The 27,388-nt window shown below is 56.4% G+C and overlaps 1 protein-coding gene across 1 annotated transcript; it reads left to right on the forward strand.

Moving 5' to 3' along the window:
- LMCD1 (LIM and cysteine rich domains 1) lies at positions 1-27,388 on the forward strand. Its single transcript, XM_040994881.1, has 6 exons — positions 1-42; positions 15,513-15,601; positions 18,211-18,466; positions 20,218-20,553; positions 26,017-26,232; positions 26,956-27,388. The coding sequence occupies exons 1-6, from the start codon at positions 1-3 to the stop codon at positions 27,112-27,114; spliced, it is 1,098 nt and encodes a 365-aa protein (XP_040850815.1). The 3' UTR covers positions 27,115-27,388.

The raw sequence follows: 27,388 nt of genomic DNA on the forward strand, positions 1-27,388 counted from the left end.
ATGGCCAAGATGGCCAAGGATCTTCGCCCTGGAGTTCAGAAGGTGAGTGGGGAGCAGGCTGCCGCGCCCCTGAGTTTCTCTTCTCGGGGCCCTGTGGGTATCTGTGCGCAGCTGTGCGCAGAGAGCCCCTGGAGGTAAAGAGAAGGGGGCGGGTCTGCGCATCGGTGGGAATCTGGGCTCCAGCAGCCAGCGCTGTGTGCCGAATCTTAGCTCTCGGGAAAGATGTGCATTTAAACGGAATTCGGGCAAAACTTTTTTTTCCTGGCATTCCTGCGGTCTGTGGTGGGAGCTGGGTGTTTGCTGTCGCGCTGGGCTCCATGTTTTCCCCCAGAGGGTTCCTGTGCTACTGCCGAGGCTCGCACCAGGCAACTTTTCTCCCCAGGTCTGTGTGGTTCCAACCAGGGAGCCTTGAGCTGGCCCTGAGCCCAGAGGGGCTTGCAGAAGAGAAGGCGGGAGGGGCCTGCGTCTCTTGGCGTTCCAGCAGCCAGCACCTTGCTTTACCTGCATATACACAGGAGCGGACACAGTTGGTCGCCTCTTGCACACCGTGGGACTCACCTCACAGAACCCCCTCTCCCAGGGCAGTCACTGTTGAAATTCTGATGGGGGGCAGTTTAGTCCTGCAGAGCCATCTAAGCACCATCTGTGGGCCAGAATGAGCGAGCAAGCAAGCGAGAGAGAATGTAATTATAATAATAAAATACACACAAACCGCCTGCTCGGGGGAGGGGGCCAGCACACCTTCCCACAGCTGCTCCTTCGTATGGCCTGTCCACGGGTGCTCAGAGCCCTCAGGGCCGTGCACCTCGGCTCCCGTGTCTCTGTGCTCTCTGGGCTGCAGCACAGTGGGCATCCAGGAGCTCAGCGGGTCCCCGAGGCTGCCTGTGCAGCCGCCAGCAGGGCATTGTCCTGGAGCACACTGACTGTGTGAGTAATGAGGGAGACCTGTGTATCTGGATGACCTTCCAAGCCCAGAGCTCAGGGGAGGTAAGGGGACAGGGCGACAGCATGCTGTGGGTGCTGGGATGAGCTGCCAACTGGCTAAGATACCACGGGGGTCCATGGCAGTGCTCGGATGGGGCTTTGTGTTCCTTCTCCTCTGCAAGGCTAGTGTGATGACACGGATTAGAGGTGGGACATGCTCTTCTGTCGCTCTCCAGTGCCAACTTCCTTGGCCTGCAAAGGGTTGATGGTCTGCTGAGCTCCAACTGCAGGCTTAGAGAAAGAATGCAGTAGGCACAGACAAAAGGGTGGATTTTCTTTTAATGCTCCTGGAAACGCTAACAAGTACCCAGGTCACCACCGTGTGCAGTACCCGGTGCACACAACTGGTGTGTACACTGGGCTGGCCATGCTGCAGGTCTTGGCCGTGGGTTTTAGGTGCCGTGCTGTTTAAAATGCTGCTTACTAAGAAGGTTTGATTGTGTATCTACTCTCAGATCGCCAACAGTAGGGGGCTTTATATCATCTGCTCTCATGATGCATAGTCACACTTCAACATTTACAAGCAATTTCACAGACTCCAGGAACAGTAAATGACGTATTTGCAAAATGACAGATGGCTTTGTGTGGACAGTCTCCACCACCCAGTGCCCAAAGCTGCCATAGGACTCCCCGTGGCAGCAAAGGAATCAACGTTCCCCAAGAGAGAATGTGAAATCCCAAACTCAGGGAAGCCTAGTGGCCAGCCGCAGGCAGGTGGATGGACTCGTCCCAGCCTGGTGGCCCTGAGAGGCAAGCTCCGAGTCAGCTCCTCCATCGCCCTGCCTCGTGCTCAGCCGAACACTCCTGCTGGCTGCCTTTGGGCTGTCACTTGTTTTTCTGGGTAGGAAAGGGAAGTTTACTAGCACAGAGCGTTCTCTGCAAGTCATGGAATTGCCAGCATTCCTGGGTGACATGGGGCTTCGAAGGCCAAATGCCGTTCCCCTTGCTGGGGCTGTGTTCTACTGTTTGCTAAGGAGGCTGCTTACCCAGACAAGCCGCCGCCTCACGTCTGGTCCAAATCCCAGCAGCTCCCCCACTTTCTAGCTGTGTGCAGGCAGTTGAGCTTAGAACTTGCGGGTCTGTGTTCTGGGCTCGTGGAGAAGCAAGGGGGGGGGGAGCAGCCCAGCTTCTGCCCCTGAGGGGCTGAGCCATTTAACAGCCCAAGCAGTACAACCCCAGGACTGTCTCTGGTGATGGTGCCACCTCCCAGCAGGCACGTGGCTGTTGGAAGGATGCCTGCTCAGGGGTGTCCACGCTGCAGAGCCTGTCTGTGTGAGCCACAGCCGTGCCTCAGCCCAGATACCCAGGCCTCGCCTTCCTGCTCTGCCAGCACACACGGAACCTGCCCACAGAGAACTGGGGCCCTTTCGGAACTCAGAGGAGGGGTGAATGGTCATCCCTGGGGTAGAGAGAAGCAGGTCTGGCAAGGGGCTCGAAGCTCAGACCTTGAGAGGTTGTTGAGAAGGGTGCCAAGGAGCCCACTTCAAGAAAACTGAGGCAGGATCAGAGCAAAGCGACCCCTGCACCCTCACGCTAGCTGCATGGCTCCGAAGCTTTCTGGCACGCCCCCAGCCCCCACGGCGCCACACCCATGGAGTGTTCAGCCAGCGCCCCTGGCTTTCCTGGCTTCCAGGTTGGTCCCCACCTCTGTGCTCAGCCCTTCCTGCCTTGGCCTCCAGTTCCTGCAGGGTGCATGGCCCTGGGCACGCTGCCCGGGCAAGCCCGTCCAACATAAACACTGCTCCTCCAGAACTGTCCTTGGCTCCCTCCCTTTATCTGCAAACAAATTAAGCTGTCACTTATGGATCATAACAGCCCAGGCCCTGGAGACCTGCCCATAGGTGTGTGAGAAGCTTGGCTCCAAGGAGAGCTGTGTCTCAAGGAAGGGGCACGAACAACAGAGCCACCCAGGCCTTCTTCAAGGGTCTCAGGAGTAAGTGCAAGGCCATCGCTGTACCTGCGTGGCAGGTCCTTGTCCTGGACAGGTGGGGCTGGGGCTGAGGATCAGTCAGCTCTCACCCAGGGGTCTACCTGGTCGATCCTGCCAATCCCACTGCACCCCTTCTGCAGCACACACACTCCTTGCACAGGAGGCACTCCTGTGACCTGAGACGGACAGCTGTGCTTGCTTTCTCACTCACACGTGCACATCAACTGGCAGGTGACAAAACAAAGACCAGCCGTGGCAAGTCACAGACCCAGGTGGGTCCAAGTATCCCCACCGTGCCTCCAGAGCTGTGTTCACTCTAGCAGAGGGCTGGAGTCACTACAGCGACCATGGACTGTACCTCTGGGCAGGTCACTTGCCTTGGGAAGGGACGTAGTACAGCGGAGACCCAGGCTTCCATCTGCCCCTCACCCACTGACCTTTCCTTTGCATGAGACAGTCTCCCAAACAGCCAGTGATTACAGCAGAGGAGACCAGAGGCCCCATTCCTGGGAGAGTCTGCCAGAGCCCCTGACACCCCAGCGGGGAGGGGGAGACAGCTGTCACTCTTGATGGCCTGTATTTGGAAACATGGCCCTTTCCTTTCTGTTGACAACAGGGAAAGGATTTGGCTACCAGCTGCCCCACTCTCAGCAGGTGCGGGCCCCAGCCACTTCCATGGGAGCCTCTGGGGATGCTGGCCTTCTGTGGGGTACAGCAGGGAAGAAGCACAGAGCTGCAGAGGCTGTAGAACCTGCTTCCTGGGCAGGTGTGATGGACAGAGTCACCAGCAAGTCAGGTCTCCTAGGTCTACCAGGATTGTCAGTGGCTAAACATTGATCAGACATCTAAGCAGAATTCCTAGATAAGGAGGCCAGCATCTTCACAAACAGAACCCGTTCCATGACTCGGAGCCATTCCTGGCTCCAACACACTCCATGCCGTGAGACGCCTGCCCCTGTACAAGCTGCCCCAAAAGGCGAGTGTCTGCTCTTCCTCTTGCTGTCTGTGTGGTTTCTTTTCCTCCCAGCACCAGATCAGCCAGGGAGAGAGAGAAAAGCAGCCCAGTTAGGCGGGCACAGGCCATATGACCTGCCCTGGCATGTCAGGGACCTGAGCTGCAAGGATGCCGTGCAGAGCAGTGAGGGAGGAGCTCAGACGGAGCCTCTCGGTGCCCCTCCTGCCAGGGACACGGCTCCCGCTGTGGCTTCCCTAACTCAGTGACCTTGCTGTGGCCATCCTCTGACCCATGACCTGCGTGGCGTGTGGTCACCAGCAGGGGATCCTGTCACCCACACCAGTCCCAGGCGCATCCCAGAACACTACTGGCCTTGTGCCTGAGCAGCAAGGAGCTCTCTGGCAAGAGGCTTGATGAGGATAGCTTTTTAAAGGTGTCACACAAATTATCCTAACACTTCAGACACAAGCCTGGAGAGCCCAGGCTGCGGCTTCCAGGAAACGCTCCGCTGAGCTCAGCCAGTGCAGCCCTGACTCGTGTCCTGCCGCCACGCTGTGCACACCCGCAGGGGCACCCCACAGCCCAGGCTATGGGAGATGGCCCAGGGCAAAAAGATGGAGAGGTTCCGGAAGGACAGGGGAGCAAGTGCTCATCCATGGTTTTCTTCTTCCTTTAACCTTTGGTTTTCAGTCACTGGAAACTTCTGTGAGATCCGTGCATGGAGACACACTGACAAATTGTTGTACAGGAGAGCTGAGTAGGATCTGGCCTTCCTTTGGGTCAATCTCTTTCTGTTGGCAGTAGGATGTGTGGGATGTGCAGCAGCAAGGTGCCCTGACTCAACAACTTTTAAGAATGAAGGGAATGGGCTACCTTCTCTGACCTAGCATGTCCTGATTTGTGTCAGTATTGACCTGCAGCACACCAGGTACACACTATGGTTATAAACTCCCTGTGGCCACTACGCCCTGAGTGTGTGTCCTTTCCCCTTCCCCTGCCACAGACATCCCAGCCTGACCAGCTCCACAGCCAAACAGCAGAGTACTCTGTAAGAGTACTCCTCCCAGGTAGCACGTCTTAAACAGGGCCATGGCGAAGACAGCAGAGGCACTGGGTAGACCAGTTGTGTGGAATCAGCAGTAGTGTCAGAAGGTTGTGCATTGAAGTGGTGGTGTTTTGGTGGTGCTGTTGTCAGGGACAGCCTAGGACAGAGGAACGTGGAGAGGGCTCCTGCTGACTGCAGTCCTTAAGAACAGAGCAGCTATTTGGGCCATATGACTAAGTGGCATTTCTAAGTACTGATGTATTAGACCGACCACACAGGTGACTGACATGGGACATCTGTCTGGCTGAAGAGGTGGAAGGAAGGTGGGGCTGAGCTCATCCTGGGCCACGGCCACCCCAGCCAGCCAGGCCAACCCATGTCCCACCCAGCCAGTACTCCTGTTCAGGAGACATGGCCTTAATGGGCTTGGCAGGTCAGCACTGGGGCACTCCTTAGGCTACAAGGACGGGAGGGAGACATGGTGGAAATCCTGTCTGCAGACGGAAGGGAGGGATTTCACCAGGAACAGACACACAGAACTGAGGTACCGAGGAGCACAAGTGCTCACTGCGTCTTTGTCTCCCATCCTCTCCGCCTGACCTGTCACATTTCTCGTGATGGTAAATGAATGCTGGGGTCATGGAAGCTCTCCAGCCCCTGTGCCTTCGTTGCCTCACACTCCCTGTTGTCACGTCTGCTCACCTGGCCAAGTTCCACGCTCAGTGTGTGATCAAACTCCACCTGCTCTGGTGCCCCTGGTTCCAGCCATGCTAGATGCTGTCCTTAGCCACATGGAGACACATATTCCTGATCACACACTCGTCCGTGTCAGCAGTCCAGCAATGTTGGAGCACCTGAAATGCTGTCCTCAGAGACCTCCGTGTAAGGCAGCCAGGAGAGCCTGCCTGCCCTGAAAGCCCCGAGACTGCTCTCACCATCCCAGAGGAAAACAGCATGATGTCCACAAGAAAAAATGGTCAACATGGGCCATGGTAACTGTGATGGACAGAAGCAGCCAGGCAGGGAAGAGCACACTGTAACTCAATCATCAAAGTCGGAGAAGGAATCCACCCCGACAGAAGTCAGAATGGTGTCCCCCCTCCTAAGTCGGAATCATGCTTGCCCACCCAGCGGCTCACAGCAGTTTCTGACCAGAGATGTGTGTCCACGTGCACGCATGTGCATGTGTACATGTGTGTGCGTGTCACGGGGAAAAGAGCACACAGAAGCTGTACGCTTTTACTGCAGGTGAACTTCACCTTGCAGACCCGCTGGGAGATAGTGCGGCACAGTGTTTGCTGAGCAGCTGCAGAGTGAGGAGTGCCCAAGTGCCAGCAGAGGGCCACAGGGATGAAGTGCCAGCAGAGAGATGGAGGCTCAGCCCTCTTTGTGGCACAGGTGATTCTGTACTGGAAACCCTGTCCCAATTTCTGCGCCTCATCTTCCCCCTCAGCCCTGGAACATGCTGTTTCAACCAAGTCTTCATCCCCAGGAACAGACTGATCAGGAGAGGCCTGCTAGCCCACGAACGCGCCTGTCTTGCATGGCCCTGGACGTCAGCAAGTGCCGTCTGCACACTCTGGAGGACACGAGGCTTCACTGTCCTTTAACCCAGCACACAGCAGAGGGGGTGGAGTCGGGAAACGAGAACAAGAGTGCAGGAGGCGAGGGCAGCTCCATTCTTGCTGGCAGAAACAGTCCCCAGGAGGGAACAGGAGGACGACACAGACCTTACCCTCTCTGGCGCCTGTGTGCGGCCCCTGTCTGGTGCTGTACCCGCTGAGCAGGATGAGAACGGCAGGGGAGTTGTGGGGAAGGAGAGAGAGGAGAGCAAGGGCCTTGGTGATGGTGATGGTGCTGAACCAGGCTAAGACACAGCAGGGAATGCAACCCAGACCCTGAGCCAAGTGTGTCTCTGCAAGAGACCAACCCAGAGGGGGCCTCAGGTGGAAGCTCTGCTTCCTGTCCCCACTTTGGACAACTTGCTGGACCCATCCTGGCAGTCCTGGCAGGGGAACAGACTCTGGTAGTGTCCCTGGCCCAGACCTGATCATGAAGTCGGCAGAAAACCAGCTATCAAGTATTCAAAACCACACCTTGCTGAGAGCCCAATCTCAGGAAAGTGTCTACAGCCTGATGAACATTTATGCCAAGCCAGGGCCAGGGCAACGCTCCATCTGCACAGGTTTGAAAGCCGTGCCCTTCCTCAGCCACACTGACTGAACTCAGGAAAGTGTTAGAAACTGCTCCAATGCCTGCCAAGTGCACAGTCTTTGAAGTGCAAGAAATTCTGAGAAGGCCCAGCCCACAGAGCTCCCTGCATCAGCGCCTCTCAGTTCTCTACAGTTTCAGCCAAGCCTCTGACAGCGTGCTGGCCGCAGACACCCGAAGGAAGCTGTGAGCCCAACTATTTATTCTGAGTTTTGCTGGGAGGGAACCGACTTCGTTGATTGGCATTATAAAACAGGCTGCTAAAATCTGAATGGCCCAATTAATCACCTTAATTCTGCCCTTTCCTAAGTGTCTTCCTCTGCTTTCAGCACCGACCCCTACTGCTCAGAGCCCTGCCAATAGCAGCTCCAGCCCCGTGGTGCCCATGACTGGAGGAGGAGGGCACGGAGAAGCCCTGCTCGCACAGCTGTCCCAAGGTCAGCTGCCCACACCCAGCATGGACCACACCCAAGGCCCTGGGCTACATCCCTTTCTCCTCACCTTTACAACCAGCCCAATTTGTAGGTGAGAAGACTGAGACTCAGTGGGGTTGTATGTCATGCACATGAATCAGATGCAGGAAATGCAACCCCCAGCGCCTCTGTGCGGGCAGTGTTTCCAGTGCTAGGGAGGTTGGCCATGGGTGAAGGTAGTGGCTCCATAGACACACCCACCACTGAGCCATAGTCACTGGAGCCTTTCCTCTTCATCACGGGTGTGCTGTCATGGGCAGTTCTCGCAGTCAGCCCCGGGACCCAGCAGGGCAAGGCCAGCTGTCACGGGCAGTTCTCGCAGTCAGCCCCGGGACCCAGCAGGGCAAGGCCAGCTGTCATGGGCAGTTCTCGCAGTCAGCCCCGGGACCCAGCAGGGCAAGGCCAGGTGGCAGGTCCCTCACTGCGGCCCCAGAGCCTTCAGGGGCTCCAACGCCACTGGGGAACAGTGAGAGCAGAGGGGCAGGCTGAAGCCACATGAGTAGACATCTACGAGGAGCCAGTGCCCCCACCATGGAGTGGGAGGACACAGCCCAGGCTCAAGGTACAGGCAACGGGGCGCCTTCCCTGGGGTAGCTGGATAGTGAGTAATTCAGAATCCACTCAAGGGAGAATCTTCTGCAGTCACAGGCTCCTGCGGCTCCCATTCTGCATTTCAAATCTGTGGGGTGAGGTGAACTGCAAGTGGGGCCATGAGTGGGTGGACTTTCAAGCACACTGACTGGTCATCTGCTGGTTTGTGCACTGCTGAGCAGGGTGTTTAGGAAGTTTAGCCGGTGCACTCTGTGGGGTCCTTCCTGCCCTGAGGCTGTGATGTTCCTGCACCAAGAATTTGCCCCTGCCCACGTGTGGTCAGTCCACCTGGGGTAAGCCGACAGGAAGAAATTCAAGCCAGGGTGAAATGTCTGAGCCAGAAAGCACATTTACTGTGAATTTCAGCATACGCCAGCAAAAGGGAGAGAACAGGGGAGACACTGTTGAGATGAGAAAACATTTTGCCAAAGCCACAACTGTGAAACACAGCAGGCAATTCATCGAGACAGCAGAACTGGTGAGGGAAATTCCTGCCTGTGTGTGTGTGTGTGTGTGTGTGTGTGTGTGTGTGTGTGTGTGTGTACATACATGTTCAAGTGTGTGTGTCTATGTGTATACGCTTCCACTGTCACACAAGTTTAGGAATTCAGGTGTGAGATTCCCAGCTTGCATCATTTGCACAGTCTTCAGTTTTTTAATAGTACTGTCCTTTTACAGCACGTTTCCTTTTAAGACTCAGGCAAGCAAGATGAAAAATCCACAACTTGGTTTGCTCAGGCTCCCCAAGTTCCAAAATTAGCTCCCATTAAAGTGTGTTGTCCTTGGAAAGAGTTATCGTGCTGCAAATTTAGAATTCAGACACAGGGACCCAGTGACATCCCTAGAGGAAGACGTTCTTAAGACATTGGGCCACTGAGACCCAGCGAGTGGTAAAGAGGCAGGAGGTGTGCTGAGCTGCTGGGAGGCCTGGAGCTCACGGTTCTGCACTTGACGCTCTATGAACTCTAAGAGCCTAGAACTTGGAGGGGAGGCCTAGGGACACCAACTGCTTGTTCCCATTTAGTAAATGGGGTGAGGAGGGGAAAAGCAAGGAGTCCCCAGGGGGACTTCATTTTATCTGACTTCCCCAAAGCTATTTAGTAAATGTGCAGATAAGATTCCCTGGAGAAGGTGACCAATTTGGGGCTAGTGGCAGAGTATGTCTGAGACAGAAAAAACAAAAACCAGACAGTACTAGACCTCCCCTGCCCCCACCTCATCCTGGGTGGATCCCTTCCACAGCTGAGCAGCGCCTGCCCCTGGGGACCCTACGTGGCCACAGAGTCCAGAGGTGGAAACAGAGGACCGTCCTTTCACTGATGGGTCGAAAGCTGACTTTCCAAACTAGCATGTCTCGGCCCCCAGGCCGGCTGTGTGGGTCTCCCTTTGCACACTGTATGGTTTCTAGCTAGTTAAAAGGCAGCTGGCATGAGAGGAAAACCAAGCCTAGGTCAGTCTTCAGACTCTGGCATCTTTGTGGGCATGATGGTGCACAGACATGAGCCCTCAGCAAGGAGCTGGTGGCCTCTGAGCCCGGTTCCTTCTCGCCAGCCCATGCCGCCGCTGCCCTGCCAGCCAGATGCTAGACAAAGGCAACTACACGCTGGGTCTGGACTGCTGGCTTTGAGATTTCCTAAGCACGTGCGCCTCGTCACCCAGGCACAAACTGCGCAGCTTAGGGCCTGGAACCACCTGCCTGCTCCCCTACTGCTCTTACGCAAAGTGGCCGCAGCCTCAGCACCTTAGGAAAGAAAGAGCCGGGCTGAGCAGTGTCCCAGACTCCCCCCACTCTCACCCCCTTCCCGATTTCAGCTCCTCTGGCGCCCACTGGAAGAATGAGCTCACGGCCCTTCTGTGGCCCTTCTGTCCCATGTCCCTCACATGGGGCCTTTCCAAGGGTTGCAAATCCTTGAGAAATGCACTGATTGGACTCTTATCATCTCTTGGCCCGTCTTTTGATGCAAGTGCCAAAAATATGGAAGTGAAATCATCCAAAAGTCAAACGGCAAGAAGGGAAAGAAAAGGGGAAGGGGCACAGATAATCCTGTCTGGGCTGGCCCAGCACACCCGGGCTCTGCTGTGTGATGCCAGTTGATAGTAACCCGGGAACACGGGGGCCCCGCCAGGCGCTGGGCAAGGCAGCCCAGGAGACGTCTGCTCCATGCACGCTTCGCCATCACCACGCCCTCAGCTGTCTGGCCCAGCCAAACTGTTTTCCAACACACACGTACTCGTACAGAGCTTAATTTCTACACAAACCCGGGATAGAACAACAGGCTGTGACAGGAATGCCAGCATCACTTGAACACGGCACTGCGATGCCACGGTACTCTGGCTTCCTCCTGCTCCCCGTCCCCTGTGGAGAGCTCAGAGTGTGATGGGCCCCAAACCCAGGCCCTCCTACAGGTGACCTTAGAGCAAGAATCTTCAGGAACAAAAATGGAGCGAGGGAGGGAAGAAGGAAGGAAATTGGAAAGGACAAACTGTAGAAAGAGAACTCCATTTCTGACATAGGAGCACAAAAACATGTCTTTGGTTCAGCATTTGCTCAGCATTTCATTTGGGACCCCCAAAACTCCTACTGTCTTGAGGCAGGCCCACCTGACTCTCCATTCCAGTCAGCCCTTGCTACCCACCCCGGGATAAATCTTACACACCAACCCATGTAACAGAAAGTGAACCCTGACCCCAAGTCCTGCCAAGTGGGGCCCTCTGCCATCGGCCTGGCATCCACCAATTGTGTTTGCATCCTGTTGCTTTAAATAGGATTGAGCTTTAAACAAAGCCCAAGTTTCCATCGTAGAGTTCTGCGTAGTCAATCACAGGACTAATCTCTGTTTAGTCTGCGCACTTCTATCTCCGTTGCACAACTCAGGGAGAGAGAACCACACCACAGGGGTTTCTTCACACCACGCTTGTCCAGACGGAGGACAGAAACGCCCAAGGGCAGACTCGGGCATGCACACACATGCACACTTGTGCTTGAGCAGTCACATGCATAAACATGCACACATATGTGCACACATACACACATTCTGCACATCGCACTGCTGTGGTCATTACACTGGGAGGCCAGCCACTTTCAGGCTACGTGGGATCTGAGTTACAAGTCCCCAGAAAGGGCTGAGACTGGGGAAACAGAGGCCTCGTGGCCACAAGCTGCAGCTTGGGGCAGTGGAGAGGGAGCAGGAAGTGAGGGATGAACAGGTGTCAGTCCCACTGGAGGCATTCAGGGAGCTCCCTTCACACCCCAGTGGACACCTGCCAGGGAGTGGAGGCCCGGGAAGCATCTCTGTCTGCCCTGGCCACTCCCCAGTGGCCAGTGCTCCCATCCCTTAGGTCAAATGTGGGAGTGTGCCACATCCCCCCACCAGCCAGCAACCCTGTGCGCACAGACACTGGGGCTGTGTCTCTCAGCTGTTGGAAGGAGTGAGTGAAAGTGGGCATGCAGGTGCATCTGAGGTGTGCACTGCACTGCACCCAGAAGTGGCACTGCTGGGAGTGCATCCCCAGAAATCCCACTCTGTTCTCCAACATGGTTGCACTTTCTCACCTTCCTGGCCATGGCATCCAGGCAACAGGAGTGAGCAAGGATTCCCAACCAGTAAGTCCAGGGTCTTTGAGTCTAAGCTGGAGCAGAGGAGGGCCCGGGCTGAGGCCACAGGGTTCATGAGGTCCCCTGAGGAACCCCAAAGATGGTTGCTAAACTGGCCTGTCATGTGGCCTGGACCTTGGAAGCATTTCAAAGTTCCCCAGGAGTTCTAATCTGCACATAAGATTAGGAACCATGGCAGAGTCCCTTGCAACTCCAAGTGTGGTCCCTGGAGCAGCAGCAGCATTTTCCCCGGGAGATCAGCAAGGCTGGGCAATGTCAAGCTTGGCCCCTTGCTGCTGAGCTGGAGTGTGCTCTGTGCCGGTCCAGGTGAGCTGTGTGCTAACCAGTCTCAGGAACAAGTGTGGCTCTCACCTGCTCAAGTGCAGTCCTTCCCAGCTCTCCCTTCTGACTCTTCATTCATGAGTTATCTGGAAAACCACTCCCTGGCTTATAACTGCAGTGTCTTGTTTCAATTAAAGTGTGGATTTCAGCATTCAGAGATGCTTGTATTCAAGCCTTCATTTGACCCCCGGGAACTCTGTCGTTTGGGGGAGCTGACTTGTCCTGGCACCCTTGGCTTTCTGAGGACTAACATCCCAGAAAAGAGACAGTTGCTCCTGCAGCAGCACACTCCCACGCGTGTCTATGGCTGCCAGACTCGGGGTTTGCATCAGAATCACCCACCGCAGAGTGCCTACTTTCCCAGGTCTGGGGTGTGGCTGGGGACACCCAGCACCCACAGGGCAACTGAAGCCGTGGTGAGCTCAAGCCTAGCCCAATGCCTGGAAAACAACACATCCCCGCATGGGCATCCCTGGGGATCTGCAGGGAAGGGCCGCACTGGTCCCACAGAGTGTGCAGTGCCACAAACCCAGCTGGCCGTGGAGACAGGAGACATTTGGACACATAAGCAGGACCCTGTCACTGAAGCCCAGTGACCCTTGGTCCAGCAGCTTTGATCCTTCCTTCACAAGGGGTTCTGAACTGTGGTACCAGTGCCCCAAATCCACACTCCTGGGAAGCAGGACTAAGCCTGGGAGTGACTTGCTTCTTGGCCATGGGCTCCGCTCTTGTTTTTGTAAGCAGCGACACAAGAAGGTTCGTGCCCTCAGCAGCTCGCTTCTCTTACCCATCTCCTCGAATCAGTGAAAACTCACTGAGGCGTGGGACTCCATGCCTGCAGACTGTAGAGTGCCATGCCTGGGGTGACAAACACCATGGCGGATCCAACAGAAGCAGCTGCCCAGTGTGACAGCCTGGCACCGCAGCAGAGTTCTTTGGTGTCACTTCCCTTTCGGAGGCCTCAGCTTCCTCATCAAAGTCCTTCCCTCACAGGGTCCCCCAAAGCATAAAGGAATTATGGAGGTTGTGTAAAGTGATGGGAAAGATGAGTCGCTTTTTGCTTCAACTGGAGTAGAGGAGGCACCACCTCCCACCCCAACCCCTGGGCACTGATGGGCAGCCCACTTACCCGCCCTGCATGTCCACTCTCAGACCTGTTGGGGAGAAGCAGCAGTCACACCTGCTGGGCATCACACAGCCCAGGTATCCTTGTAAAGTGAGAGTGTGTGACAAGTGGACTGGCAGCTGCCACTGCGGGGATCACTGGCCTACCTGACTTCCAAGTTTGGGATCGTTTTAGTGACAGTAAATACTTCAAATAGCTACACTAGCCCTGCTGATGCAAAACAGTCATGAGACAGGAAGTCACCCAGGAGGAGCAAGCTGGCTGGGAGCTGTTTTCTCTAAGCTCCACGCTGCATGGTGCCATGGGCCCCTGGACATTCCTTGCCCCTGCCCCGGCTCTCAGCGCTGACTGCCCCCATGTGTCTCTGCAGAGAGACAAGTCCCACGATGGAGCCCTGCTTCATGCACCACCCCTTACTCAGGGGACTCTCAGTGCAGCCCTTCCAAGTCCCTACCAGACGAGTCACATCCCGCCATCCTGAGCAAATGCCCACACAGTGCTGGGCTGGAGGCTGCATTCCAGAAGCTTCTTCCCAGGTCTTGGCTCCAGGGAAGGAATGATGCTGTGTGTGTGTGTGTGTGTGTGTGTGTGTGTGTGTGTGTGTGTGTGTGTGTGTGTGTGTGTGTGTACGCGCACGCAGACAGAGCTTGCTGTTTATAAACCTGCATCTCTGGTTTTGGACTGCTTCTGGCTGGAGTTCCACCCTCCTCAGTAAACAAGGCCAGAGTTTTTTCTGTGGGAGATGGAGGGCCTGTCTGGCTGCTAGGCGGCAGGCACAGAGTGGACAAAGGACTATTCACTGGGTCACACAGCCAGCCAGCAGGGTGGCCTCAGAACCATGTCTACTTCTTCCTGGCAGGGTGACATATTTTCTTGTCCCCTGGAATTGTCCTCACAGGACAGAAGCCAGAACCCCTTGGGCTCCCAGCACCCATGTAGAGTGTCCCGCCCGCCTCACCTCCTGCTGCCACCCTCGGGTGACAGGAGCAGCTGGCTTCAAGGGCAGACGTCTGGCTCTGCCAGCCGGCTCGGGGAGCGCCACAGCCAATCCACAGAGCATGAACCCTCTGCTTGCTTGTGTTTTTCCATGCTTCATTCTTGTGTTTACACGTGAACGCCTTCAGAACGGGCATGGAGAACGGTACGAGAAAAACTATGTATGGATTTCAGATTTTTTTGTACCATACTAAGCTTAACCTTGTAATCCCACTTCCTCTTTGAAAAGCTGCCTGTGCAAATGCATGAGACACAATTAGCAGAAGTCCTGGGAGGGTCAGGACAGGGATACATCTTAAGGACCATCTGTCCAGGGGGCCTCAGGAAGTGCCTTTCACAGGCATGATGGCAATGCTTGGTGCATAAGTGCACCCTGCACCTTAGCAGTGCAGACTCAGCCCCGACACAGGTGCAGGCACCACAATGTCACGTCCGTGTAGGGCCGAGGCGGGCACACATGACCCCTCTGTGCACCTCTCCTCTGCAGTGCAAGCCTGTCACAAAGGCTTGGGAATGGTCACACAGTGAGCGCAGCACACCGCTGACTGCTCACAGGATGTGAGGCCAACTTCATCTCACCAGGTGCGCCAGATGCCGCCCCTCCCCCACCCCCAGGGGAGAGTTAGGGATGTGGCAGAGTCCTGACCACTGTGTCCAGTGCTACCCCACCTCGTCTCTCAATGTTAGTGGAATGGGATCTGTGTTAAAACGCTAGCTCTGAATCAGCAGGGCCAATGTGGGCCCCACGCTGCCTGCAGGCTCTCACGGGGCGTGCTGATCACCAGAGCCTGTCTGAGAGCCATCTGGGCTTGACCACAGCAGCAGTGAGTGCTGTTGACTTTGGCTGGTATGGGACAACAGAAGCCACCTCACACACTCGGCTTCCAAAGCTGTCCATGTGTGAACAGCGTGAACTGCACTTCAAGCTACACCGTTCAGCATCACGCACACTTGTGCCCGTGGCTTTGGTTTAATCATACCTCACCAGTAACCCTAACCTTGCTGTTTGTGATAGCACAGGTGGCTAGGCGTGACCCATCACGCAGTTTCACTGGGCAGGGTGGGGCCGCTGGGCTTGCCTGCCCCATGGCCCCATCTGTTCCCGGACAGTCCTCCCTCTGCCTGGCCGGCAGCGTCAGCCCACAGCTCTTAGTTGCTGCAGCCCCACACAGTGCTCTGCTGGCAGGCCGCGTCCTTTAGCAGTCCAGCATCCTGTCCAGGACGTGTAGAAGGATAACACCCTTTTTTCTGCCTCCTCTTCCAGATGTCTCTGGGCCAGCAGCAGGCAGCAAGAGGCGTGGCTTGTCTGAGATGCAAGGGGTCATGCTCGGGCTTCGAGCCACACTCATGGAGGTAAGAGACTCCATCGGCTCTGCAGAGGGAGGTGAGAGGGTGCTGGCAGCCCTGGTTCACCTGGCAGGCCCGATCAAAAACAAGGGCAGAGTCCTGGAGAAGCAAAGATCAGAAGGACAATCTCTCACTTCATAAACTGCTTCTGGGTAGAGGCCAGCAAGCCCAGCCCATCCAGGGCCTGCTCCAGAAAGACGTGGGCAAGCATGGGCTGGGCCCTGGGCAGGGAGCCCCTTCCTGGAACACCAGCACCAGCAGTGGGTGTGGAGAGTAGAAATAAAAGACTTTCTGTACAGGGCCCTCGCACAGCACTTGGATCTGTGGCGTCTTCTTCCATCAGCTAGGGAGAGGCTGTCACACTGCACAGTCCCCAGTGTCCCTGTGGCTGGCACCCCTGCACATGTGAAGGAGGACGTGGGTGCCCCCAGCGCCACGGTGTCTGGGTTCTCAGGTGGGCAGCACTTTGGGAAGGATCCTCTCAGTGATCCTGCCTGACCTTCACTGAGCCTGCAGGAGTGGCTGCTTTTTTCAAAAAAGATTTATTTTTCTTTTATTGGAAAGTCAGATATGCAGAGAGGAGGAGACAAAGGAAGATCTTCCGTCCATTGATTCACTTCCTAAGCGGCTGCAACAGCTGGAGCTGAGCTGATCCAAAGCCAGGAGCCCGGAGATTTCTCTGGGTCTCCCACTCGGGTGCTTTTAAAGAGTTTAACTGTATGTGGTTGAAAAGCAGAGGCACAGACAGAGACGTCTTCCATCTGCTTGTTCACTCCCAAATGCCCACAACAGTTGGGGCTGTGCCAGACCAAGCCAGGAGCTGGGAACTCCACCCAAGTGGGCCATGTAGACTGCAGGGGTCATGAGAGCCATCACCTGCTGCCTTCCAGGACTCAAATCAGCAGGCTCCTGGGTTAGAAGCAGAGCTGAGCCTCAGTCAGGCTCTGCCATATGGGATGCAGGTGTCTCAGCCAACATTGTAGCTACCAAAACAAACATCCATTTTTTTCTTCCAGTTGCTGGGAAGATATTTTGGTGCCCAGACAGCCAGCCAACTTGGCTGAACAGGAAACTCCCCTTTCGGCAGCTCAGGGCAGGCTGGGCTGACCTGCAGGCTGACCGTGCCTGAATGCCTCTGAGTGTCCCCCATGGTTCCCATGCTTGGAAGAGTGAGCTGAGGGGAGGGGCTCTCTTGCAGCTACTGAGTCCCAGCAGGAGCAGGACACACTGGAACGGGAGGAGGGACCGCTCAGGACCACCTGGTCAACCCAACCGTCACCCAGTGCTGTGCATCTCCACAACCTCGCCCACAGCATCCTCACACTCCCGAGATCTCAGTGAGGCAGGAGTGGCTTCCACGTCTGGTTGTGCCCATGGGAGGTCAGGCCTGGCATCACACTGGTCCCTTGGGAGGCCAATTCTAACGTTTCTCAGTTTACAGCCCAGTGAACATGACCTTGACCCCATGACCCCTCCCCAGCACATTCCTATGCCATGCTGCCCACAAGGGTACACAAGAAGAATGTGCAACCCATTGTGTCCCTGTGCCCCAGTCACAAAGGCCCAAGGCACCGGGTCTGGCTCCAGTGCTAACCTGGCTTCCTCTGCCTCTCCCACTCCTGTGCCAGCTCCTATGGGCTTGTGCGTAGTGGCTAAGGCCTACACCAGCACAGGGATCTGCGCACCTTACTCATGTGTGGGGTTGCTCTGGGCAGCATTTGGGAGCCAGCAGTGCCTCCCTTCCCTTATGTGACCATCTGGAACCTTTCCAGGTGGCTCTGCCCTCGTTTGGAAACTCCTGCTATACCCTATCCCAGGTGGACCCCACTCCATCCTGGCCTAATCAGCTCACGCATGTTGGGCTCCTGGCTGGAATCCCCTCCGCCCGCTTGCCGGCCCTCCCTGTACTGGCAGTCTCTCACTTCCCTTAACAAGCTCTGACAGCAAAGGCACTGTTGCAGCTGACATGCAGCACAGGGACCTCGCCACTCTTACCCTCGGCAGCAAGAGGGCAAGTGTTTTGTTTTGTCACTGGCAATGTCACTTCAGGAGACCTGTCCACAGCACTCCCAGGACCCTCACTGGCTGCTTCCCAGTTTCCTTCCCTCACCCCATCCCCAGAGCATCCTGTCCCCAGGTCTCAGGACAAAAACGCCACCCTGTACTCTCAGGTGCACGCTAAAGAGGTTACAAGCAGCTGAAATGCAGACTCCTAGGTCTCAGGAGATAGTTCTTTAGAGCGGGGATTGGCAGGCAGTTTTGGTCAAGGGCCAGAGCAGGGAGTAAATACGTAAGTACACTCAGCTCCACCGCTGTGGTCCCAGAGCAGTAACCAACGGCAGGGCCCCAAGGCACAGCAGCAGCAGCAGCTGACCCACGAGCCACACGTCCCACACTGCCCCCGGGCAAGCAGCCTGGCAAAAAGGCTGCTGCTTCTCGAAAGTGGTGTCCTGGCCCAGAGCCTCTTCATGTCTCTGCCTGCTGCTGATCTTCCCAGCGTGCAAAAGCCAGAAGCTGAGTCCTCTTCCCCAGCAGGGCAGCAGCAGCCAGCTGAGACCCTGCCTCTCTCATCCAAAGGTCCATCTCACGCATTCACCTCCTCCCCTCACCCCCAGGAAGATCTGCAGGTCGTGCAAGTGCAGCCAGGAGGATCACTGCCTGAGCTCTGACCTGGAAGACGATCGCAAAATCGGCCGCTTGCTGATGGACTCCAAGTACTCTACCCTGACTGCCCGCGTGAAGGGCGGGGACGGCGTCCGGGTCTACAAGAGGAACCGCATGATCATGACCAACCCCATTGCCACCGGCAAGGACCCCACCTTTGATACCGTCACTTACGAATGGGCACCCCCGGGGGTCACCCAGAAACTGGTAAGACACCCACTCCCCTACCTTAATAAATAACAGCACCTGGGTGCTCCTGATCCAAGGCTAGGACGGTGGAAGGGGATGGCAGTGGATTCAACCCTGCTGACTGGGCTTCAGTCTTCTGCATCCATGCACTGGACACAGGGGTCTGTGTAAATCCCCAGGGCCTTCCGGCTCTCACACGTACATCCCCCTTCCCTTCTGAGCAGGGCTGGCTGATCACTCGGAGGGGGTGTCCCCATGAACAGGAGGCTGATTTTCCCCACAGAACTGGGATGTGTCCACCGCCAGCTCACAGGAGAGCAGAGGGGCCACTTCAGTTCTTCCAAGAAAGGGAGCACAAACAGCTCCCCATGGCAGGAATCAGGGGCCTCACATGGGTCCCACTGTGCTGCTCTCCAGGAACCGTGGTGTCATGACAAGTTCCTGTGCTGGGCCTGGTCCCACAGACACCAGAAGGGAGCCTTCCAGTGCTGTCAAGGAGACTACACCAGCAGGCACCTTCCAGGGCTGTGCTCTGGGTCCATGCTCCTCCAGCTGCAGCCTGTACAGCCATCACTGCCTTGAAAAAGGGCAGCCACGAGGCTGAGGGCTGACCACTCCACAGTGGCCAGGGCAGCGTGGGGTCAGGAAGTTCCACAATTCCAGAGCTGCTGGCAGAGGAGGAGGGGAGCCCATAGGGTGTGGGCTGTGCCGGGGGCAGCTTCCCCTCACTCAGCACTGTGGGACCAGCCTCGTGTTCTCCAGCCCCAGGCCTCTGCCCTGCCCACAGCCTCCCTGCCAGCGTCTTTGCCCTGCTCTTTCCTACCACTCCCTGGGACTCACGGGTCCCCCATGGTCCCCTACCCTACCACCATGTGTTTTCTTGCTGTTCTGTATGGCCAGCTGTAATGACCTCTTGTGACCTCCTGCTCCATGCTGGAGAGAACTGAAGAGCAGACCGTGTCTGTCCCTGAGACTCTGACCCCCAGCCCCTGGTGCAGGAGCAGTACACGCAGCCGGTGCAATGGCCTCCAGTGTGATACGGCCTCTAGACCAGAGATGCCAGGTTCTCAGAAAGTTGTGGCAAAGTTTTGAAGTCTGTGCATGGTTGTAGATTACACACACCCTCCACGGAGTTCCTAAAGATCCCTCATATTCCAGGTGTGGGTTGTAGACTGCAGTCACAGCAGGAAGACAGCGCTGTTTCTCCAGCTAGTGGAGAACTAGCCAGTTGATGAGCAGGTGGAGAACACAATGGCAAGTGCAAACAGTGTCTCTCACATGTCACATGCCAGAAGCATGGGCTGTCACCACCACTGGGGACACAGAGCCACCGAATGGGGCTTCGTTTTAACCAACATTCTCACACACATAAAGAAATCACATCCAAATTAGCTTTGGGAAACAGGAGAAATGCAGCTCATTGCCATGGGCTGGGGCATCCCTTTTAAAATGTTTTTGAAATCAAAGTCTGGAGCCATGATTAAAGTGTAGATGACCTGTAACACCCACACTTGCATGGCAACAGCCACTGTGACGGAGCCAGAGTTTCCTGCACACTCAGACAGGGGCCAAGGCTTCTCCCACATTCTCATGCTCGTCCGTGCCTTCTCAGTTGTGATGGGCACGGATTGCCATGCCCAGGTAAAGCACAAAGGCTGTGCGTCTTCCAGCTGTTGACTAGATGGGAAGATGCCACAGCCTGGGCTCCAGGTGGGTTCTGGGCAGCCCTCCTGTCCACTGACGCAGTCTCCTTCCCACCTCCTCTCTAGGGTCTACAGTACATGGAGCTCATCCCCCAGGAGAAGCAGCCCGTGACGGGCACCGAGGGTGCCTACTACCGCCGGCGCCAGCTCATGCACCAACTCCCCATCTATGACCAGGACCCCTCCCGCTGCCGTGGACTGTCAGAGGCCGAGCTGCCCCTGATGGAGGAGTTTGTCAAGCAGTACAAGAGTGAGGCCCTCGGCGTGGGAGAGGTGGCCCTCCCTGGCCAGGGTGGCTTGCCCAAGGAGGAGGGCAAGCAGCAGGAAAAGCCAGAAGGTGCAGAGCCAGCAGCACCCACCACCAACGGCAGCCTGGGCGACCCAAGCAAGGATGTGGAATACGTGAGTGTCTCTTCATCAGAGGTCAGCAGTGGGTGCTCAGGCACAGGAGGACTTAGCTGGGTGGCTGGGCTCTGCATTCACCCCTGCAGGCTGGCACTGAGCATGCACCTGCTGCTCAGTCACTTGAGCTCTAGTAAAGTAACACATGTAAGGTCACCATTCTTGAGAGACATGCAGGAGGTAGCTGTGGTGACTACACTGTCACAGCTTAGAGGGAGGGCATTTGCACTTGCTATGGGCGACACAGGCCATCAGAGGGTGATGTCCTCAGAGTGGAGACTGCCCTGGGCTTTCATCATTGAGGCCCTTGCTATCTCATTGCTGGAGGGTGCCAGATGGGAAGGAGTGCTGATGCCACTGGGACTTTTCCCAACTGCCATTCCCATGAGCGAGCCGGTCTGAGATGGCTCTTATCCTTGCATGAGCTTCACATAGTTGTCCAGCCTGGAACTGGAGCAAAGGCTGCTGCACCATCTTCCTCCTCCCAGGGGACTTTGGGAAGCATCTAAATGGCTTTGGGAGCCAGTCGAGGGCAAGCACCCCGGCATGGGAACAAGCAGGGTTCTGGGGACAGCAACATGATGGCTGGGCTGGCTTCCGGAACATGAATGCTTCCTCACCGGCCTTGTCCTCGCACAGGGGCTAACTATGCCCTTAGTGGATTCATGTTGGCCATCTGGTCCGCACTCAAGGACACAGTCATCTCACAGATGTGACAGCAGGTGCTCAGTAAGAGCACTTTGTATGTGTGTGTGACCTGAGCTGGATCCTGGAGGCTGGGAGCATGGGGCCTGCAGGTGGTGAGAGCACAACTGTGTCGCTGTGTCCATGGCTCCATGACAGCAGTGAGTGGGGCTGGGACTAATGTACCGGGGGCAGAGGAGGGACGTGCATAGCAGGGAGGGAACCAGCTTGCCAGTGGGGACAGGGGCGCAGCATCCAGCCCAGCTCCCTGGAGCCTGGCAGTGCTGGCACAAGGCCTGGGTGGCAGGCCCCACCCAGCCAGGACATGCGTGTGTGTTTGTGTTGGCCGGGGTGAGGGCAGCATGTGGTGCTGCCACAGCCTTCCTGCCATGTGCTAAGCACTGCAGCACCCCGGTTCTGTCCAAGGCAGCTTCTTCAGGGCCTGGCAAGCACTCGTGTTCGGGTCTGGTCAAAGCCCCCACGTCCCACCTCCCACCTCCCTCCTGCACACCACCTGTGGTCATCATGCCCCAATTCTTAGCAGTTCTCCCCAAGTCTGGAGGCCGCAGACTGCATATTTTCTCGGAAATTCAATATTCAGATCTCCCTGGGTCTGGTCATCTTGCCCAGGAATTTCCGCCCTTCCACACCCGGGCAGAGTGAGGACGCGGCCTCTAACGTCCCCTCTGCTTCACTCGTGAGGACCACTGCCACACAAGGACCCCCGCGCCCTACCCCTCCACCTCTCTGGTGCAGGGGAAGAACAGAGGTGCCCCTGTCCATGGGCAGGGCCATGCCATCTGGGGCTCAGAGCCCACAGCAGGGGCCGGCCAGCAGTCTGGCTTCTGCACCTCCATCTCCCCACAAGAATGCAGGAGCGGGGGAGGGCGCGGCAGCTCCGTCCCAGGTCTGCCATCCACATGGAAGCTTCTGCAGCTGGCGGCCGGGTGGACCAACTGGGAATGTGGAAGTGTCTGAGTGAGTAGGTGTTTGACTGCAGCCTGGGCTGGCTGCCTTTCCCGCCATCGCACAGGGCAATCTGCAGCCACTGGCCCTGCCTGCCCCCTGAGCCCTCTCTCCCAGGACGGGTGGAGGCATGGGGAAGAACCTGCCATTGCCCGGTGTCACCGTGGTTACCAGGCCCCCAAGAGCTGCCTCCTCCCCACCTTAGAGTAATTTGTTGGCAACACTCAAGGAGATCTTTTTCCAAGGAAAATTCCCTCCATCCCACTCTGTATGCTATAAATACTTTCCCATGTGGCCGCATGGCCCTCACTCTTCTTCCTCCCTGGGGGGCTGTGTAAGATCCCACTGACTCACGCACATTGGGTGGCTCTTTCAGTCCAGGACAGTTACTGAATCTGGAAGGCTCAGGAGGAGGGGATATGGGGGAATCTAGAGTCACTCCTCAGCTCGGCCCATGAAGCTGAAAAGCTGCCGCAGAGGAAACCCCATACACAGCCACACTGTATTCCTACGGAACCCCAAGACAAGCATGGGCCGGAGGTGGCTGCCGCCCAGGGGCTGTGAGCTGATCAAGAGGCACTGTGACAGATAGTTTTAGCCTCGAGATGGTTGCTTCATGATTACACTTTAGGTAAGGCACAGGAGGACCTCACCAACTATCACACCAGGTACCTTGCCAGAGCCTGCCTGCTGCTCTCCCACCCCAAGCTTTGTCTTACAAAGACCTCCTGGCAAATAGTGCTACACTCTACCAGCATGGAGATAGCAGCAAGAATTATTTTCAATTGAATAATGACAACAACAACAACAACAAAACTGTTTCAGGACGCCCCAGCTCTCACCTGCACCTATGTGCGCAGTCTGCAGCACCTTTCTAGCTGCCACACAGCAGGAACAGGAAGACGTGGGCTCTCCGTCCACCCTCCGCAAGGCGGGTCATACACCTGCCCTCCCAGGGGACTGAGGCAAAATCTGCACGCCAGGTTATGCAGCCAGTGCTGGAAATGTTTCCTGGCTGGCTCTGACCCCACAGCAGGCCCCACGTCACGGGGAAGGGGCCCTGGGGCTGGCCACATGAGGTGTCTTAAATGCAGTCTCGGGTGGGAGCATTCCTGGGATTCTGCTCGGCCTCTGTTGTAAGGGAGCCAGAGGGTGACGTCATCAGTGCCGAGCGGCCACAGAAGGTCATGTTTTGGCGCCTTCCAATAGCAAGGCCTCAAACTGGCTCCCGACTATGTCCCAGACCTGGGGGCCTTATCAATTCCCGTGCCCAGACTTTTCTATCAGATGCCAGAGGGCAAGGGGCAGCCTCAGTTCTAACAAAGCCATCAACACCCTGAGGCCCCACCAGGGCTGGGAGCAGGGGGAGCCCCTCCATCCTCTCGGGGGCTGAAGGAGGGGCTCATGCTGAACCCCCAGAACCAGGCCTTGCCTTGCACAGGTAGGCAATGATCCCTGCCGGTGTCACAGGAGGAAATCCAGGCCTCCAACACCGCCCACCTTCTTGTCTTGGGAGGGTAGTTCAGCCCTCTGGGCCTTAGGGCTCTAGCCCTTACAAACAAGAGATTTTAGCCAATCATAATTGAGCCTATTAAAAAGCCCAGGAATCTCAGAATCTCATTTAATACATGCAACAACCTTCTGACGTCATGTCGCCACTATCAACATCCCCATTTGACGGAAGGGGGTAGTGAGGCATAGGAGGGTTAGATAAACAGCTCAAGGCAACTGGGCTTTGAACGCAGGCCACCCACTGCAACTCAGGAACTAACCCAGGATTGTGACCAGAAACAAAGCTCTGCTGTCCTCATGAGCCCCTAGAATATCACACTTCCAGTGTCCAGAACCCACGGCGGCCCCACCGGCCAATGCCACCCCCACCAAACTACTGCCCCTGCCTTGGGTTCCCCCAACACATCCTCTCTGTGGTCAGCGGCCTGCTGATGCTCCTTCCAGCCCAGGGGCCTTTCTGTCCCTGTCTCCTTCTGGACTCCCAAGTAGACAGCCCCACTGCATCCTCATGGTAGTGGCCAGAGAACCCTCATGGGTGTAACCCAGAGAACCCACAGCAAGTACCGCCTAAGCAGAAGGACAGGGGCTAGAGATATTCCTTAAAACAAAGGTCCCAGATGGACAGGAAGCTCACTTGAACCTCAAACAGACTCTGCCATCTCGCTAACCAGACAAAGCAAGCCAAGGGACCCCCGATTCGCCTCTTTCTCCTGGTACAGACTCGGAGGAGACGCAGCCTGTGCAGGGCAAGGGCCTGGTCGTCACTGGCAGGAGCTCTCACCAGTGATTCTTGTGGGTGTAAGTGACAGAGTGTGTGTGCTCTAAGAACCGTCACCAGGATGGCAGGATGTCACCAAGATCATGGGAAATGCACGTGGGAAGGATGAGTTTATCTGAGTGTTAAACACCACTGGACCCCATGTGCATGAAGGGTACCCAACGTGACTGTGGAAGTGTGCATTATGGACACCCGGCAGGAGCTTCAGGTCCTGAGCACCAATGAAGCTTGTCTTCCAACTCCATTGCTCCCAGGCCTCTGGAAGGATGCCTGGCTACCCCAGGAGCCCATGTGCTGCTTGTCAGGAAGCTCACTGAGAACCGCCGTACCCAGGACACAGCTTTTCACGTCTTAGCTTTTATTCCTCCTTCAGCATCTGAGAGAATGTGACATATGTAAGTTAAGACTAGGTAATGTTTAAACTCTAACTGTATGCCTCAGCAGCTTTGTGTGCCCACATTACAGCCACCGCTGCCTGGGCCGACAGAGCAGGTGCTCAATAAGTTACAATTATCACTCAACTTCAGGGTAAGCAAGCATCTTCCACAGTGAGCAGTATTTTAGGTTTTGTGAGCCAAGAGCCAAACTCCAGAAAACATGCTTCACTTGACAAAATGGAGACGTCTCCATGAGATTTGTGTTGATGAAATTCAAGGTGTCATGACTGACGAAGGTGCAGCACAAGTGTACTAGGGACTGAAATAAATCCTCAGTGGGGATAAAGCATCTCACTTCATGGAAGTGCAAACACAGGAATTCCTCCTCAGCTCAGGACCTTACCAATGACAGTGGGGCTTGCCCAGGGTCACAGACGGCTGACCTCGGTGAGCACCCACAATGCAGCTGCCCCGTGTTCCTGTCCCAGCTTCGCCTCCCACTGAATCTCAACTCTGCTGGCTCTAGGCAGGAAAACAAACAATTCTTTAAGAGATGCTGGCTCTCCCTGGGGGAACAGATGACTTCCTGTGAGGGCTGCCAGCCAGGGGCACAGAGTGCTGGGCTCTGGGGCAGGCAATGACACTGCATCAGCCAGCTCTTTGCCACCACAGCAGACCCAAGACAAGCCACCAAGGAGAGCAGGACCTTCTCAGCACTGAAGGTCAGGACATCCCACAGCCATGGCCTCTGGGGCCAGCATTCCCACGGGCAGGGAAAGTAGAGAATTCTAGAAATAACTGACATCCTAGAACGAAGTGCTGGTGGCGTGTTCACTGAACTCTTGCATTTCTAACACTCAGTGTCTGCTTCTCTCATGGCAAATGTCATCAGCTGGCGCTCACATGGACCTCTGGGGGTCTTGGGCACTGGGTCCTATGAGCATCATGGGTGACACTGCACTCAGTAAATCACCTTAATCCTCATGAACAACCCACCAGGAGCAATAGTGTCAGTCTATTTTACTAAAAACAGAACACACAGGTGTAGCCACCAGCCCCAGGCCATGCAGGGGTGGGGCTAGGATGTGGACTCCTGGCACTGGGCTGACAGCCTCTCCTGCCCTGGTGTCCTTCCCTGCCCTCTAGGTCTGTGAGCTGTGCAAGGGGACGGCCCCAGCCGACAGCCCGGTGGTCTACTCGGACAGGGCGGGCTATAGCAAGCAGTGGCACCCCACCTGCTTTGTGTGCACCCAGTGCCGCGAGCCGCTGGTCGATCTCATCTACTTCTGGAAGGATGGCGCACCCTGGTGTGGCCGCCACTACTGTGAGAGCCTGCGGCCCCGATGCTCCGGCTGCGATGAGGTGAGGACCCCCACCGTGCTCCCAGCCTCTGTCTCCTCCCGTGTGGATGGGGGCTTAGCCTGGTCCTTGCTCACTGTCCTCATTCACAGACAGACCCGTGCCTCAGTTTCCCACCCCTACAATGGCACTAGGAATGGAACCTGGCCTGTCCCCACAGCAATTGGGGTCCCAGGATCCACATGACATGTAAAGGGAGGGCCATGACAGCCAAGGGGAGGCCCTGTGGGATCAGAGCAGCGAGGGACAGTCAGCACCGAGGCTGTCTCTCCAATGTCCCAAAGCCTCTGTGTACAGCACCCTATGGGTGAGGATGCCAGAATCCCAGAGCTGGGGACGAACATCAGCCCATTTGCTCCATCTGAGGCCCCACTGGCCAGCATGCTGGACACTGCCTAAGGTCACTGGGTTCCTGGTCCCATGGGACCTCAATGCTGTTGTTCCTGCCCATACCCCTGGTGACTCATTCACCTTGGAGCTGCATTCCCAGGGGACCCCCGCTGACACATCCCCAACATCTCAGGTGCTGGGACAGCAGAACATCCCCCAGCAACGAGGAGCCTTTTTTGTCTAAACCTTAGGTCTGAGTCAGGTGTCACAAGGGCCCACCAGGTCACAACCAGAATGGCAGGGGACAGGAGGAGCCCACCCCGTAGCAGTGGCCACTGCTGCCATATCTTCTGAGTGACATATGGAAGTCACGCATGTCCCCCTCCCTGCTCCCAGATCATATTCTCAGAGGACTTCCAGCGCGTGGAGGACCTGGCGTGGCACCGGAAGCACTTTGTCTGTGAGGGCTGCGAGCAGCCACTGAGCGGCCGGGCATACATCGTCACCAAGGGGCGGCTGCTGTGTCCCACCTGCAGCAAGTCTGTGCGCTCCTGAAGGCCCACCCCCAGCCACAAACCACAGGAACACCCTCCCCAGCTTTGAGAAGCAAGGCCAGGCCCACTGAAGCGCCCCAGCCATAGACAGCGTCCGTTCAGAAAGGTCTGTGTTGGAGGCTCGGTGATGGGGGCTTCTCAAGGACCTGAGATTTCCAATCCAGAAATATCCTGAGAGCCCGAAGACCGAGTGGGGTGTGCAGGTGCCGGGAAAGGCAGTGACCCCACGAGCAGCCACCAACCCCAGGAGCAGCGTGGAATCCCAACTGTGTCAC

Source organism: Ochotona curzoniae, unplaced genomic scaffold, assembly GCF_017591425.1.
Source record: "Ochotona curzoniae isolate NIBS_2020 unplaced genomic scaffold, NIBS_Ocur_1.0 contig_908, whole genome shotgun sequence".
NCBI lineage: Eukaryota > Metazoa > Chordata > Mammalia > Lagomorpha > Ochotonidae > Ochotona > Ochotona curzoniae.